The 16,735-nt window shown below is 34.7% G+C and overlaps 1 protein-coding gene across 1 annotated transcript in view; it reads left to right on the top strand.

Annotated features, from left to right (window-relative positions):
* VWDE (von Willebrand factor D and EGF domains) overlaps positions 1–16,735 on the top strand; it is a gene marked incomplete at both ends in the record, with an annotated part of 69,282 nt that overhangs the window by 21,510 nt on the left and 31,037 nt on the right. The window contains 6 exons of the mRNA XM_080701209.1: positions 2,695–2,912; positions 3,156–3,229; positions 5,270–5,540; positions 9,220–9,428; positions 9,581–10,545; positions 13,794–13,930. Of these exons, the coding sequence (XP_080557335.1) occupies positions 2,695–2,912; positions 3,156–3,229; positions 5,270–5,540; positions 9,220–9,428; positions 9,581–10,545; positions 13,794–13,930 (1,874 nt within the window). The remainder of the gene's footprint in view (positions 1–2,694; positions 2,913–3,155; positions 3,230–5,269; positions 5,541–9,219; positions 9,429–9,580; positions 10,546–13,793; positions 13,931–16,735) is intronic.

Here is a 16,735-nt window from a genome sequence, read left to right as displayed (position 1 = left end):
TTTTGATACAAAGATAGTCTAGATGTATTTACTTTATTTTAAAAGTTTATATGTTTCTAGTCTGTCATTGAATTTTGTTCTGAAAATTTTTTTCTGTTGAAAAATTTTTAGATTTTATTCTGGATATTCCTCACCTTATCCTCTTTAAATGTATGTCTATCAAATCTCTAGCTTCAGAGAAAGTCAGTGTTTCTGGATGTTTCTACACATACTGCTGCTTTTTTGCAGACTTCAAGAGAATGACTTTTAGCCTTTGGGGTCATTCATACTATGGACTCAGGAAATGATCTTTAACTGGTCTTTAACATGGTTATATTTTAAAGATCATTTAACATGGTTAACTGATCTTTAACATGGTCTTTAACTAAGCCAGAAATATTCCATGTTAACTTTAGAGAACTGGTTACAAGTTTGCATATTTCCATTGTTCTTATGTGTATACAAATTATGTATAAAAAGTACATAAAAGAAAATCTTGTTTTTTAAGGAATTTTGAATCTAGTTCAGTGTATCTATACCTGACCATTATAATTTCATACCTGAAAAAAATCTGTATTGGAGAAACTAAAATAGAGTTTTAACTTTTTTCTTCCCCCTTGATTCCCAGAAGAACTTTATGATCACTAATTGAACATAAAAGCATTCTTATGCTGTGTCCAGCTGGAGGGAGGTGTTCTTTTTGTTCAGATGTACAGATTTCTAGAGTTTCTTCCTCATTCTCTATTAACCATCCCCCCCCCATTTTTTTTCCTATTCTTTGTTCCATGGACAAGGGTCAGGATCTGAAGGTTCTAACTATTAGAGCCTTTGAGAGGTGAAAGGAGATAGTTTGTTATCGGTAATGGAGTTGGTCATCTTCATTTGTTTTTGTTATTGTTGGTTTTTTTAGAATTTAATTGGTGAAGTATAATTGTGTCACAGTGAGTGCTATTTGATTTATTCATAAATGCACACAAATCTCTTGTTTTGGTTCCCTCCTAGCTCTATCCTACTATGCCCTTTCCACTCCTGGTACATTCTAGTAAAGCCGTTCGTGATACCTTCATATGTGGATGTAATATTATTTGCTCTATTTTCTTCCTTAATATTCTTTGTCCCCGTTCCTCCCTCCCTCAGTCTTTTTTTCCACTGTTCCACTGCTCTTACTCCCCATGATTATTAAGTTCTTTGACTTTCCTATTTTCAATCTAATATCCACATATGGAAGGAGTCAGATGACCCTTGACTTTCTCAGACTGGCTGGCCTCCATTAGCATCATGTTCTCTAGTTCCAATCATTTTTCTGCAAATGACATAATTTTGTTCTTTGTGGCTGAGTAAAACTCCACTGTGTATACATAGCACGCTTTCTTTATCAATTATGGTTCCATAATTTGGAGCTATTGCGAATTGTGCTGCTGTAAACATGGATATACATGCATCACTATAGTATTCTGACTTTAACTCTTATGAAAAAATATTAAGGAGTGATACAGCAGGGTCAGATGATGGTTCCATTCCTAGCCTTTTAAGGAAGCACTATACCAATTTATACGGCAGTTTTCCTATTTTTTAAGCTGAAAAATGCTACATAATTAAATGTTTCTATCATTTGATGGTGGACAAATTATAAATGCATGTCCTAAGAAATATTACAGAACAATTTGGACCTTATGTTCATTTTTTAGGCAGGAAAAAAAATAAAATTATCTTTTTGAAGCCATGTGTGGTGGCACACACTTATAATCCCAGTTCTTGGGAGATTGAGACAGAGGATAGCAGATTGGTGGCTAGCCTCAGCTACTTAGTGAGGCTTCCTGCAACTTAGTAAGACTTTGTTTCAAAAAATAAAAATAAAAATAGGTCTGGGGGTGTAGCTCAGAGGTAAAATGACCCTGGGTTTAGTCCCTCAGTATTGCAAAAAATATCTTGGTGATAGATAACTTAGAAAATGTTTAAAATCTTTAATTTGAAAAAATTAATAATTGATTTGATTTAAAAATCATATTAAGCTGGGCGTGGTGGCTCACGCTTGTAATCCCAGCATTTGGGAGGCTGAGACCGGAGGATAGTGGTTTGTGGACAGCCTCAGCTACTTAGGCCCTCTGCAACTCAGTGAGACCCTGTTTCAAAATAAAGAAGAAAAAATTGGGCAGGGGGTATAACTCAGAGGTCAGTTGCCTCTGGGTTCCATCCCCAGACCTGCCCCCCCCCAAAAAAAAATCAAATTAATCTTGGTGCTATAATTATAACATTTTTATAGAAAAAAGATTATTTTGATTGCTTTTTTCATCTTGATGAGTAGTCTTTTTAATTTAACACATGATAATTTTATAATTTATAGGGTACAGTATTATACTTCGATACATATTTACAAATTATATTGATCAAATCAGAGTAATTAACATTTCATAACTTTTTCATTACTTTGTTTTATTTATTGCTTTTGAATTTTCTCCAACAGAATATAGATTTAGAATTTTATTGGAAATAATAATATGTACACATATGTGTACTAATTGTCTACATAGATCAGACAGATTCAATAGCTTTATTTTAATTTAGACAAAATTGCAACAACTTTTTTTAAGAAAGGAAAAATAGTTTAAGACAAATATTTCCATTCAGTGTTCCATATTAATCAAGCTAGTACTTGATGTATTTGGCTAGTGTTTACATGTAGAGAATTTTCAACATATTTTTTCATCAAACTAGGTAAAGAACATCAAGGCTTAAATTTGGCGTTGTCTTCCTGTCATGTGGACCTCGGCCAGACATCGTCCTGTGTCAATGGAACCTGCAGCCAGGCCTCTGTGTACTACACAGCTGTCACAGATTTTTCCCGAGATGGAGACAGATTTACAAACATTGTTGTCCAACCTATAGTCAGTGAGGATTTCCTGTGGAATGGCTACATCCCAGACGGCATCCAGGTTGACAAATTACAAAAAGATCTTTATAATTCAAACTTTTCAAAGAGACATGTAGTTTATCACCATGTCTTATACATTTTCACATAAGAATCATTTGACAAATTATTTTAATTTATAAACGATTCCAATTTCAATAACTATGATAAAACAATTTCATTGAAAATTCATTCTGATTGCTGAGTAATTCTTTGTATGTCACTAAATAACGATTAAGAGTAATATTATAATCTTTTTATTTTTAAGATCAGAGTCAAGGATGTTCCAACTGCTTACTGCTATTCATTTACTGACCCACATATTATCACCTTTGATGGCAGGTAATTTCTTGAAAATTTTTTCTTTAAATAGTTTTTAATTGTTGTTTTGTTTTAAACAGCATATCGTTTGAACATTCATCAGCCTGAATCACTGAAAAATTAAAAAAGAAGTCACTAGTTTGTTTCAAGATACTAGCTTATTTGTGCAGTATTGTTTTGTCTTAAATCTAGCCCTTAGTGAAAAACAAAACAAATAAATAAAAACGGACTTTTTGTGAGTCTGAATTTGTAGGAAGGGAGATTATTACAAACATACATCATGGTTTTGCTTGTCTATTTATTTTAACTAATGATTAAATTGTTTGCACTAGAGATATTTACTGATTCCAATCTCTGTTTATAGTGAAATAATATTTAAAATTTAAACAAAGCTGGGTGTGGTGGTACATGCTTGTAATTCCAGCCTCCGGGAGGCTGAGACGGTAGTATTGCGGTTTGAGGACAGCCTCAGCTACTTAGTGAGGCCCTTTGCAACTCAGTGAGACCCTGTTTCAAATTAAAGAATAAAAAATAGGGCTGAGAGTATAGCTTGGAGATAGAATGCCCCTGGGTTCCACCCCAACTACTGCCAAAAAAAAAAAAATTAAACAAAATAACTAACAGAATTACTTCAAAAAAGCATCACTTCTAATTTATGATAATATTCAGGAGAATATTCAGGAGGAAAATTAGTATAACCTCATGAGTGCTTGCATATTTACCTCTGGAATTTAGGTAAAATGGACAAAATGACCAAAAAGTAATCTATGTTTTCCTACTATAAATATCCACGTAGTAAGCTTTAAACTCAGTTAAAACTTTTCTGAAACATTCGTGATACCAAGTTTTCTCAAGAAAAGACATGACTCATTGTGGAGTCAAATTTTTCTTCATGATGCAACGTGGTGGTTGTTGATTTTTTTTAATTGTAAAATGATTGTTTTCAGTAAAATTATTGAATTAATGAATAGACGTAGAGCCGTTCCAGTAAAGAAGGCATTCAGATTTGAACAAGTATTGAGAAATTGTCAGAATTGGTCCCTTCTGCAAAAAAATTATTTGTTTTATGGTTGTAATTGAAGCCTTAGAAGGTTTTTTTTAAGTGGCACTCTATAAATTTTATTTCCACCAGGTATAATATCCATATTTTCGAAGATCAGTATATTCCATTTTTATTATCATCATCGGACTTTGCATTATAACTTTATTTCTTATATTGACATTCATGAGTATGAGAAATTCTTGAAACTATTTCTACATGTGGTCAGATCAAAGTATACATATTGCTAACAAGACACATTGAACATCATCTTAGAGATTTAAGTTTTATGTCACACCTCAATGTAGTTTGATGAAAAAACCAAGAGCAAGCATAGTGGTGATATATTTACTCTCACTTGATTCAACAAGATTATTTGTTCAACACTTAGGGGACAAGCCGTGCTCTAAGTCCTTTGGTGCTCTGAGTCCTGGCAGTGAACAAGACAGATGAGCTCTTCCTGCCCTGACCTTGGAATTTAAAAAGAGATATGTAAACGAAGCTTATAAATAAAGCTTATAGTGTGTCTGAGAAAGATATATGCCATGAAGAAAATTAAATCCAGGGTGGAAAGCCAAGGATTTGCAATTAATTATTTAATTAATTTGTATAGGGGATTGAACCCAAGGGCCTTTACCTCCAAGCTACACTCCCAGCCTTTTTGTAAGCGGGTTTACAAAAAGAGAAGAGAGGATAACATCTGGAAAGATACTTTAAGATGAGGGAGACTCCATGTGCTGCCACATCAGGCAAGCATCCTCAAAATGCATCCTAACAGGGCAGGGGAAAGGGACGAAAACTGTATTGAGGGAGAAGGAGGTGTTCACCACAACTTTGTTTCACTCAGTACAAACCAATTAATGCCCATGACACAAAAAGCTATTGGAAGTTTAGATTTTTTTGCTCTAACATCAAAATATATTGAATGTCTATATGTAAACTTAACACACTTTTGGTTTCTAACATACTGTTATGATATTTTACAACCAACTCTTGATGCAATTGACTTTTGTTAATGATAGGATGTATGATAATTTCAAGACCGGAACGTTTGTACTTTATAAGAGTGTGTCGCGTGACTTTGAAGTCCATGTGCGACAGTGGGACTGTGGAAGCCTTTACTATCCCGTGTCCTGTAACTGTGGGTTTGTGGCCAAAGAAGAAGGCGATACAGTCACTTTTGACATGTGCAATGGTCAGCAACGGGAATCACAACCGTATTTATTTGTAAAGAGCCAAGATGTATCCAGCAAAATCAAGATAAGTGAATCTTACTTAGGAAGAAAAGTCACAGTATGTATGATTTTTAACATTAAAAATTGTTTTCCTTTTTCTCATTTTGAATGAACTTCAATTCATTCCTGTTATATTAGGAGCAATTTTTAAAAAATTTTTATTGGTACATTGTAGTCACCTATCTTAATGGAGTACAAGATGGTAAAGGCATACATGCATATATCACCCAATTAGCCCTTCCCCAGTTCCCGCCCCATTCCCTCCCTCCTCCCTCCTGTTCATGTTTGACTTACTGATTGATTTTGCTATGTTTGTGAATGCACATCATGTACATTAGGGAATTTTCCTCTTCTTCCCTCCCATTCACCTTAGTTCGCCTTATTTGCTCATCTAGAGTTTCTCCTTCTTCATCTAGAGTTTCTCCTATGACTTATTTTCTCCCTAGCTCTGGCATATTAGAGAAAGGATCTGATTTATTATTTTTTGTGACTGTTTAAGAAAGTATTTATATTAACTATGATTATAGAAGGAAATTTTTTTACCTACCACACACAAGTAAATATAGTAGAGTTAAAACGCTGATGAATTTTAACTACCTTATTTATTATTTTCATATGGCAGCTTTGTGGATTACTCATAAAATTTGACAGTGTCCAACAAATGGTATATTAGAAAAAGATAACAGACAAAAAATTTATTAAAAATAAATGTTCGGAAATAACTAAGAAACTTTTCAAATTATTTTAATATGCTACTACTTCAGGAATGGAGTGGTACATAAGTGAGAGAGAAGATAGAAAGTCACAAATCAGACTCAAGATTATATTTTTTAAAGATAATATTTCATGTCATTGAGCTATTTGCATCTTAAGATCATGTTCATCTTCCTTTTATCTTTCAAAACAGGTAAATTCCAGATTAATATAATTCAAATGTAATAAAAGTATTGAAGAGTATATGTGTATGTTATTATAACATTTATTGATGGATTTTGTACATAACATTATATATTTTAATTCTATCACCAGAAACCAAAAGGCAAATCAAGAACTGAAAAAATATTTGTTTTATGTAAAACATACTGCCAATATATAAAATACTCATACATCTCTAATATAGAATTACCACTCCAATTGGTAAATAATATAAAAAGGAAATTCACAAAAAACTACACTGATACCTGTGCCCCAAAGTAACCAAAACAAATATAGAAATATTAACCTAATTAGTAATCAAATAAATAAAATACAGATAAAATATCTCTCATTTAATCTTATCAAGAATAGATATAATTGAAATAGTTTATTAAGGTCATATATTCTATCTATAATCTGAACCTATCTATGTAGGTTGTTTTACCAAAAATTTTACTCCTGGAAATATGTTTTAATAAAATACTTAAGGACTGCTGGGCGTGGTGGCTCATGCTTGTAATCCCCGTACTTGGGAGGCGGAGACAGGAGGATCGCTCAGGTTCGAAGCCAGCCGGGTTGGCTTAAGAGACCCTGTTTCCTGAAGGTACTTCAGATATAGCATTTGGAAATATTTTATCCCATTCTACTAGTAACTTTTAACTCTGTTTACATTGTCTTTGGATATACAATATTTTTTTTTTATTTTTTAGGGAGTTTGTATACTCTTCTGTTGCCTGTGCCATTGAAATCATATCCAAGAAATCACTGCCAATTTCAATGTTGTGAGGTTTTGTGACCCAGATTTTCTCCTAAAAGTTTATAGTCTTAAGATTTACATTTAGGTCTTTTATCTATTTTGAGTTAATATCTGTATATGGGATTAGGTAAGGGTCCAATTTTATTCTTTTCCATGTAATTATTATTTTTCAACAATATTTAGTTAAAAGATTATTATTTCCACCACCAAATGTTTGTGGAAACCTTGTCAAAAATAACTTGACAATATAGGGAAGAATTTAGCTCTAGGCTTGTATTTAACTCCAATGGTTTATATATCTGCCTTTAGAATAGTACTACACTGTTTCAATTATTGTAGCATTATATGGTTTGAAATCAGAAAATATATATCTTCTAGCTTTGTTCTTTTTCAAGATCGTTTTGGGTATCTAGAGTCCATATTCCATATTAGGATAGATTTTTTTTCTGAAAAATAAATATATAAATATATAAATATATGATAGTTTCACCTAAAAAAATAGAAAAAAAATATTCTCTGGTAAGAAAGAAAGCAAAAAGAAATATTGAAATGTTATCTTTAAGTCATCAAAAGCTTGGTATCAGACAAATGAAACTGTTATGTGAGATTATCATTTTTAATTTTGGATAAATTGCTATAATACTAGATGTCAACCACTAAGCCAAGCATGGGAGGGAGGGATGGGGAGAGAATGGGGTGGGGATCGGGTGGGGGCTGACTGGGCGATGTGTGCATGTATGTCTACAAAAGTTTGTATCCCACTATGATGTATGAATACAGTGCACCAATTTTAAAAAAAAAAGAGACCCTGTTTCCAAATAAAAAGGTGTAAAAATAGGTCTGGGAGTGTAGCCTGGAGGTATAAGGGTTTCCAGGAACCCCAGTACCACCAAAAAAAAAAAAAAAAAAAAAAAAACTTAAGGTCTTTTAACCCCAGTGGTATTCATTATATCTTGCCTGGCAATAGGGAAATATTACAATTGATCAGTGACCAATAAGAGGCTTTTACTAAAACTCTAAATATAACAATGTACACAGCAGAACAGATTATAGTCATGATAATGGTGGAGTAGATGTATCTTTATTGACAAGCAAGTTATTTATGAAATATAGAAGAGACTTTTGAAGAATTTTCAACAAGATCTGAACATTAGCTATCTTGAGTAAAAGTCTAAGGTTTGTTTGCATTTGAAATAATTTTCTATAATGAACATATGCTACTTTTTAAAAAGGAAAAAATCACTATTTTTAAATATTAGACAAATTTAAAGGGCAGTCAAAAGCAAGGGAGAAAACACAGATGATGTATATTTATTGGCTTTTAGAAGAGATTGTTCCGATACATACATATCCAAGTGGCTAGTCTGGGACAGGTGATGCTCCCATGACAGAGAGATGGCTCACAGATGGCACAGGCTATTAGAGTCATTCAACAAACCCTCTTGTTCTGATTGCCAATTCCCCAAGCAACTGCTGGTTATAACCTGGCTTCTGATTCTATTTGCCTCCTGGCAGCAAGAGAATGATGATTAACTACAGAAATATGTACTCCTCCAGGATGATGTGTATTTGTATAAATTAATTACTTGGCCCTCTACTTCTATATTAAATAGCTATTATCAGAAACATGATTTGGCAGGCTGGGAAGGTAGCTCAGTGATACAGCACTTGCCTTGCAAGGCCCTGGTCCAGTCCCCAGCAACATCACACACACACACACACACACACACACACACACACACACACACTGCATGATTAACAATACCCTAAATATTTATAATTTTTATTGGATATCACGCCTGAAATTACTTAAAGAAGTTGCAAAAAATGTATCTCACGGAGATCAATATGGCTATTAATTTCAAATCAGCAAAACACAAAAATAACGTTATTTCAAAACATAGCACTAAAAATGTCATCTAGGATAAAAAACAGCATTCTATTTATATAGAAGGAGTAACTGAGCTTGTTTCTTATATTTTGTAAATAATACTTTTTTTATTTTTCCACTTTGAGTACTGCTTCAATTTTCTTTACTTCTGTGTTGGTTCCTTGTGTATTTCAGATTTGGTTTTCTTCTGGAGCATTTATCCGGGCTGACGTTAGTGAATGGGGCATGAGTTTAACCCTCAGAGCCCCTAGTTTAGATTATAGAAACACTTTGGGACTCTGTGGCACCTTTGATGAAAACCCAGACAATGATTTTCATGATAAAAATGGGATTGAAATTGACCAACATTTCAATAACCATGCTGCTTTTATTAATGAATGGAGGTAAGCAGTGAATTCTTTTTCACTTTTAATTGCATTAATATTGAACTTAAGTACGTGGTAAGTTAATGCTCTCTTTTTGGCAATACTTTACTAAGAAAAAAAATGTTCTTGCTGAAATAACTCTTCTTTCTGTTTGTTTTTCCATCTGGAAGGATTTTACCAAGAAAAAGTATGTTTGACACAATGCCAAATTCTCTGACATGGGCTGCAAAACTGCCCTATTGTAGCTGCTCATTGGATTCTGCCCCAGACTTTTCATTTTCTAATCATCTAGACAGCTTTTCTCAGTTAAAAATTGGTCCAGACTGCAAAGACCTCAAACATGTCAGGTTCTCTTCTCTGATACCTGAACTAGATGTCACCTCAGAGTATATTAGTTCAGAAGCTCTTGTCAGAGGAAGAGATGAGCATATGTCTGGAGAAGAAAACAATTTAAATTTCTTACTGCAGGATAAAAAGTATATAAATATAACCAAACGAGACATCAATTTGCAACATCCCAGGAGTGGAAAACAAGGTGCATCAGAATATTTGGACCATGAGAGACAGACACAGGACCAGGATAGCCACAGCCAGGAAATGAACTGGCCTCCACCAAATAGAGGAAAACGTCAAAGCGTGAACACCTTTCCTCCTTGGTTTGCCTTCCAAAGTCTCAGTCAAGCCAACCTGGAAGGGTTGGCATACTTCTTCCCTGAGGACCATGCTGAGGAAGTGCACCCGGAGTTTGTCCCCGTGTGGCCCACAGCCTCTGGCCTTAAGGAACACAGCACCTTGGCACTCTGCCAGCGGACTCTCGCCAACTCCACCATTGGCCGCCTCTGCTTCGCCTTTCTTGGCAAGAGACTAGACCAGGTCATCCACATGTGTGTCAAGGATGTCCTGTTAAAGGATGACCCTAGCTGGGCACGGGGCGGTGTGGCCCTTTTAGAAAATGAATGTGAAAAGAGGATTTTGGAGGAAGGAAAATATTATACAGATGAATATGGCAAGTCAATTGAAGACATTCTCAGGGCATTAAGGTGCCCAGAATTATGCAGCGGCAATGGGCAGTGCATGGAATGGGGGTGCGCTTGTTCCCCAGGCTTCAGGACCTATGACTGCAGTGAGCCATATGGTAAGTAAATGCTGCTATGCTTTGATATGAACATGACATTTGATTATGAAAGTATCTTTGTCATTTTTATTTCAGTATTAGGGATGGAAGCCAGGGGCAGTCTACCTCTGAGCTATACCCCCAGCCCTCATTTGTTAGTTTTATTTATTTATTTATTTATTTGGTGGTACTGTGGTTCCTGGAAGCCTTTCTACCTTTCGGCTACACTCCCAGACCTATTTTATTTTTGGAAACAGGGTCTCTTAAGCCAGCACGGGTGGCTTTGAAACTGCGCAATCCTTATGTCTCCGCCTCCCGAGCGTGGGGATTACAAATGTGCGCCACCACGCCCGGCTATTTATTTTTTTGAAACAGGGTCTCACCGAGTTGAGAAGGGCCTAGCTAGGTAGCTGAGGCTGTCTGCAAACCGTGATCCTCCAGTCTCAGCCTCCTAAATGCTGGAATTACACGCGTGTGCCACCACATCTGGCTCTTTGTTCTTTTTTTTTTTTTTTTTTTTTTTTTTTTTTGGTAGTACTGGGGTTCCTGGAAGCCCTTCTACCTCTGGGCTACACTCCCAGACCTATTTTTTTTTTTTTTTAATTTGGAAACAGGGTCTCTTAAGCCAGCGCTGCTGGCTTCAAACCTGCGCGATCCTCCTGTCTCTGCCTCCCAAGTGCGGGAATTACAAGCGTGCACCACCACGCCCAGCTCTTTGTTCTTTTTTACCTTAAATATTTTAGGACCTACTTAGATATATAATGTGATATGAATATATTTTATATTATTATGACATTAATGAAGACATTAATAATTCCCCCAAAGCAGTTCACCTTATTGAGAGCAAAGGTTTACGCCCTTACAATCGCCCACAAGGCACACAGTGACCTGGCACGCAGAGTTTTTCTGAACTACCCCACCCATGACTGTCACCCTGTTTCATTCTAGCCGTTGTGTCATTCCTTGACAATACCAGGTACCCTAGACCACCACGGCCTTTGCATACAACTGGCCCTTCTTATTTTTCTAGAGCTCAACTTTAGGATATGTTAAGCACTGTGTTTATATTATTTTGCTAATTATACAAATTTGCTAAAAATCACTTTCTCTAGCCCATCTACATAATATAAACCATTATCTCTCAATATGTTCAGGAAATAATTTTTTTAAAGTTGACTTGGTTCTCTTATTTAAACCTCTTTAGATAGATACCCAGGAGTGGTAGAGCTGGATCATATGGTGGGTCCATTCTCAGTTTTCTAAGGAATCTCCACACTGATCTCCATAGTGGCTGAACAAGTTTGCACTCCCACCAACAGTGTAAAAGAGTTCCTCTTTCCTCACATCCTCACCAGCATTTGTTGTTGTTTGATTTCTTTATGCTTGCCACTCTGACTGGGGTTAGATGGAATTTCAGCATAGTTTTGATTTGCATTTCCCTGATGGCTAGTGATGTTGAACATCTTTTCATGTATCTAGTGGCCATTTGTATCTTTTCTTTTGTGAAGTATCTATTCAATTCAGTTGTCCATTTCTTGATTGAGTTATTTGTTTTGCTAGTAACATATACATATGCATAATATAGTTCATAGCACAATTCATAATAACCAAATATGGAACCAACCTAGGTCTCAGTCAACAGATGAATGGATTGCAAAATTATGCAAAATATACACAATGGAATTCTACTCATCTATAAAGAAGAACAAAATCATGTCATTCGCAAGAAGACGGAAAGACCTGGGGAACATTATGTTAAGTGAGATCAGCCAAGCACAGAAAGAGAAGGGACATATGTTTTCTCTAATATGCCCAAACTAGGGAGTATTGTGGATACCAGAGGTACTCCACATAATGGAGAGGAAACCTCAGCAAAGCCAGAAAGGAAGGGTAGGAGAGGAAGAAGGCTGAGATTGATTAGTGGAGGAGCTACATTTGAATATATGTAGAAGTATGAATGTAGCATGGTCAACCTGGACACTCATTATTGAGGGGAGGGAGGGCACCAAGCACAGACTGAATGTATACCATTTTCAATATAATCCACATAAAAATAAAAGTCACCTTGGTTCTGTTACCCAGTTAGCCAGTAACTCATTCGTGGTTTTCCTCCCACAACCATCTTGTCCTTTCCATTCATGGCCTCATCTATCCCAGTAAATGCAGCATCCTTCCTCCAGCTGCTCAAGTTATTATCCTCTCTTGTTTGTTTTATGTGCAGCAAATCCAGCTCTAGCTTCAAAGCATTTCATCTTTTACTTTACTACAAGCCTTCATCTGAACTCCCAATGCCTCTCACCTGGACCCTCATTGACTTTCCCAAAGTTTATTTTCATGCAGAATCAAAGTGACCCCTGTAGAATGCAAGTCACATCATATTGCTTCTTTGCTTAAATCCTTTAATCTCTCTCCACTTTTTTCCCCATAGAGTAAAACCCACAATTCCTTCATGGCCTAGAAGATACCAAGTAACCTGATGTTCCCTGGGTCTTATTTCACCTGCCCTCCTCCTGGGTCCTCGCTCTTCAGTCACATCGGCTGCTTTGCCTTCTTCCAGATCTTCCCCTACCTCAGGACCTTTACACTGTCTCCCTATCACCTGAGCATTCTCCTGCCACATAGCTTTATGAGTGATCTCCACTTCTTTGTTCAAATATCACATTATCAGGAGATCCTTCTGTGGTTATTCAAAACACACACAAAAATAGGCTTTATCGACCTGAATCTAGTCAATGTATTTTTCTCCATAGACCTGAAAATACTTATCAAGACATTTTATATTTTTTTCTTTTGTTTTTGGCCTCCCATGCTACAATGTTAGTTACGTGAAGGCAGAGACTTTATTTTGTTACTATATGCCATATTAAAAAAGAATTTTTGAAATTTGAATACATTGCAGTGCTATGCTATTTCATTACAAAAGTATTTTTCCTATAACCCATCTTCATAGAAGGAACAAAAAATGTATTTCAATGTAGTTGTAATTTCTAAATACTTGTCTTTAAATTATACCAGACATTTAAGCATTTGTGAAACCTGTATTTTTAGGCACTATTGACATATGGGACAGTGTTAATTGCTTTGAAGGTAGATAACACTTCTTTATACCAGATTCCTCATAATACTTTATGGTCTAATTAATGTAAATAATATTGGGAGTTTACTTTTAAATATTATTTTATATATGATTTTAATTTGGGCTTTGAAAATAATTATATATTTTTCCTGGAATTAAAATCATGAGTTATTTGTTAAATTTTTTTCCAAAGACAAAGCTCCTGAGATTATAGAGCTTGAGAATGCTGGACTTTGTGATATTCAGAAACATAATTGTATGATGGTGAGAGTTTTTGGTCAAGGCTTCAAAGAATCATCTTCTATTAAGTGTGAAGTTACTAAACTACAGGTAAGTGAACTACAGACTTTATGAGATTTTGTTTAAAATAATTTAACTTATGCACACAACACACCTATGATCTCAGCATTTGGGAGTACTTGGGAAGCTAAGATAGAAGAATCAGAGGTTTGAGGCCAGCCTCTGGAATTTAGCAAGACTTTGTTTCAAAATTAAAAAATAAAAAGGGCTGGGGTGTATCTCAGTGTTAGAATGTCCTTGGGTTTAATTTTTAGCACATAATAATAATTATTATTATTATTTAACTTATGAATTATTCAAATTAATTTCATCTTAAATTAGTTTGTTCTATCAATTAGCAACATAATTCCAAGAAATGTTAGGTCCACAAAAAAGAGAACCACTAGAAGATGATTAAGCCATTTAATTTTAAAGCACCCATAAATGTTATTAAAGTATTTTATGTAATTTTCATTGAGGTATTAGATCATTATTTTCACTCATAACAAAATACTAAAAAAAATAAAAGAATATCAAACCTGATATATGGAGACATCTATTGTTCTTGAAATGCAAAACAGAAAGAATAGAGGCTGATTTTAGCCAAGACATCCGTATAAATTGTAGAATACAGAAGTGAATACCTCCCTTACGCAGTATGAAAAGTGAGGGCTAATTGTACTCATCCTTTGTATTTTTCTTACTATGAATTTCAGATGGGAAAAATACTACCCATTTCCAAAAAATATTTGTGTTTTTTTCTTTCTTGAGGCCACAATAATAGAACTAACCATTCAGTTTCAAAATTAGCATATTAAACCATATATTTTTATGATTATTTTTATAGTCTTCCCTTTCTTTATTTAAGTAAAATTTTATTTTAAGGATAGATCTTTGGATTTAGAAAGTGTTTATGTGAGTAAGCTAAAACTTAAAACTTAACATAGTAAATTATATTTTAACATTCTTCATATTTATTCTTTATGTTGACAAATCTAATGTGAATCTGGATTGAGAATTTACAGAAGGAAATAATTTTTATGTTATGCACAAGTATACTTATCTCATGATTCTGGGATATACTTTAGCCTTTCTAAATTAGCTGTGAACTATTTTAATTCCAATGAAATAATAAGACATACAATAAGATATATATCTATGTATATATGTATATATACTTATAATTATATAAATAAATACATATATACTTATAAATTCAATATTGCCCAAGAGAGTGGGTGTTATTTTGGTCTTAGCAGAATAAATAATATGTCACACTATAATTAAGTGATTTGGCAGGAGAGAATTTTACAGATTTATGTTCTCTTGAAAATACATTTTATTACTTTCAGATATATTATTTGTTGTTTTTTACAGCTTCCCTCTTCTAAACATCTCATAAGTAAAAAATAGAACCTTAAACTTCCTAATATAATATTCAGAACTATAGAAAGTAATGTGTTCCACTGCCAAAACCAAGATTAGAATGTGTATTGAGTATGTATTTTAGATTATACTGGAATCAAGACAGTCTCCAACAGCCTGTCGTGCCCAGCGCTGGCTTTTGTTTTGTTTTTTCCACACTTTGCTTTACTCCTGAGTCAAGCCTGTCTAAATTGACATTAAAATAAAGTCCCCCACCCCACAAGCTTGGAACCTGCTGAAAGCCTTCTATTTTGTGTGGAATGTACTTGCTTTTCCATTAATCTAATGTCTTCTTCTGGTTGTCTTCTGTGTTCAGTCAGCACGAATGCATCAGGTTTCTCCTAAAAAATCTTGCTTTTAAAAAATTAGATGGCATAACACTCTTCATATATTTTAATTTTATGAAGAATGTTTTAAAACAATTGTTTTAGAATAAATTGAAACTAACAGAAAAATTGTAAAAAATAATACAGATAGTTACCAGTAGTTTTTCACCTAGCTTCTAATATTCACATCTTACTGATTCATAAGACAATTATTAAAACCAGAAAAACCTCCTTAATACAGTAATATTAAATAATTAACAAACATTATTCAAATTCTGCTATCCCTCCAACTATGGTCATTTTCCTGATTCTGGCACCCATCCAAGGTTTTATTATTTTATTTTATTTACAAATTTTTGTATTGGTGCATTATAGCCATATATCTTAATGGGGTACAAATGGTAGAGTCATATATGCACACATCACTCATTTAGCCCTTCCCCAACTCCCATCCTATCCCCTCCCCCTTCCCTCTCCTGTTTGGCTTACTGATTGAATTTGACACATTTGGGAATTTTCCTCTTCCCCCCTTCCATCCTCCTTAGTTAAGCCTCCTTATTTGCTCATCTATGGTGTCTCCTTTCTTGTCTAGAGATTCTCCTATGACCCTATTTCTTCCTCACTCCTGCATATTAAGGAGATTCCCCAGTTCCATCCATTTCCCTGCAGATGATGAAATTTTGTTCTTCTTTATGCCTGGGTAAACTTTCATTGTGTATATATCACATAGTTTTGTAATCAGTTCATCTGTTGATGGACATCTTAGCTGGTTCCATAGTTTTGGCAACTGTGAATTGTGTGGCTATGAACATAGATCCACATGCATTAGTTGGTAGTTTTTATTTTAGTTTTTGCAGATCTAGGGATGGAACACAGGAGCATTTGACCTCCAAGCTACAACTGCTGCCCTATTTTTATTCTTGATTTTTTTGAAACAGGGTCTCACTAAGTTACGGAGGGCCTCGCTAAGTAGCTGAGGTTGTCTGCGACTCTTGACCTTCTGGTCTCAGCCTCCCAGATGCTGGGACTACAAACATGCACCACCACGCCCAGCTGATTTTAATTTTTATGTAGCTACCCAGAAGTGATATTGCTAGATCATATG

The sequence above is a fragment of the Muscardinus avellanarius genome, assembly GCF_963383645.1.
Source record: "Muscardinus avellanarius genome assembly, chromosome: 9".
NCBI classification, from domain to species: domain Eukaryota; kingdom Metazoa; phylum Chordata; class Mammalia; order Rodentia; family Gliridae; genus Muscardinus; species Muscardinus avellanarius.
This window is presented reverse-complemented; position numbering and strand designations above follow the sequence as displayed.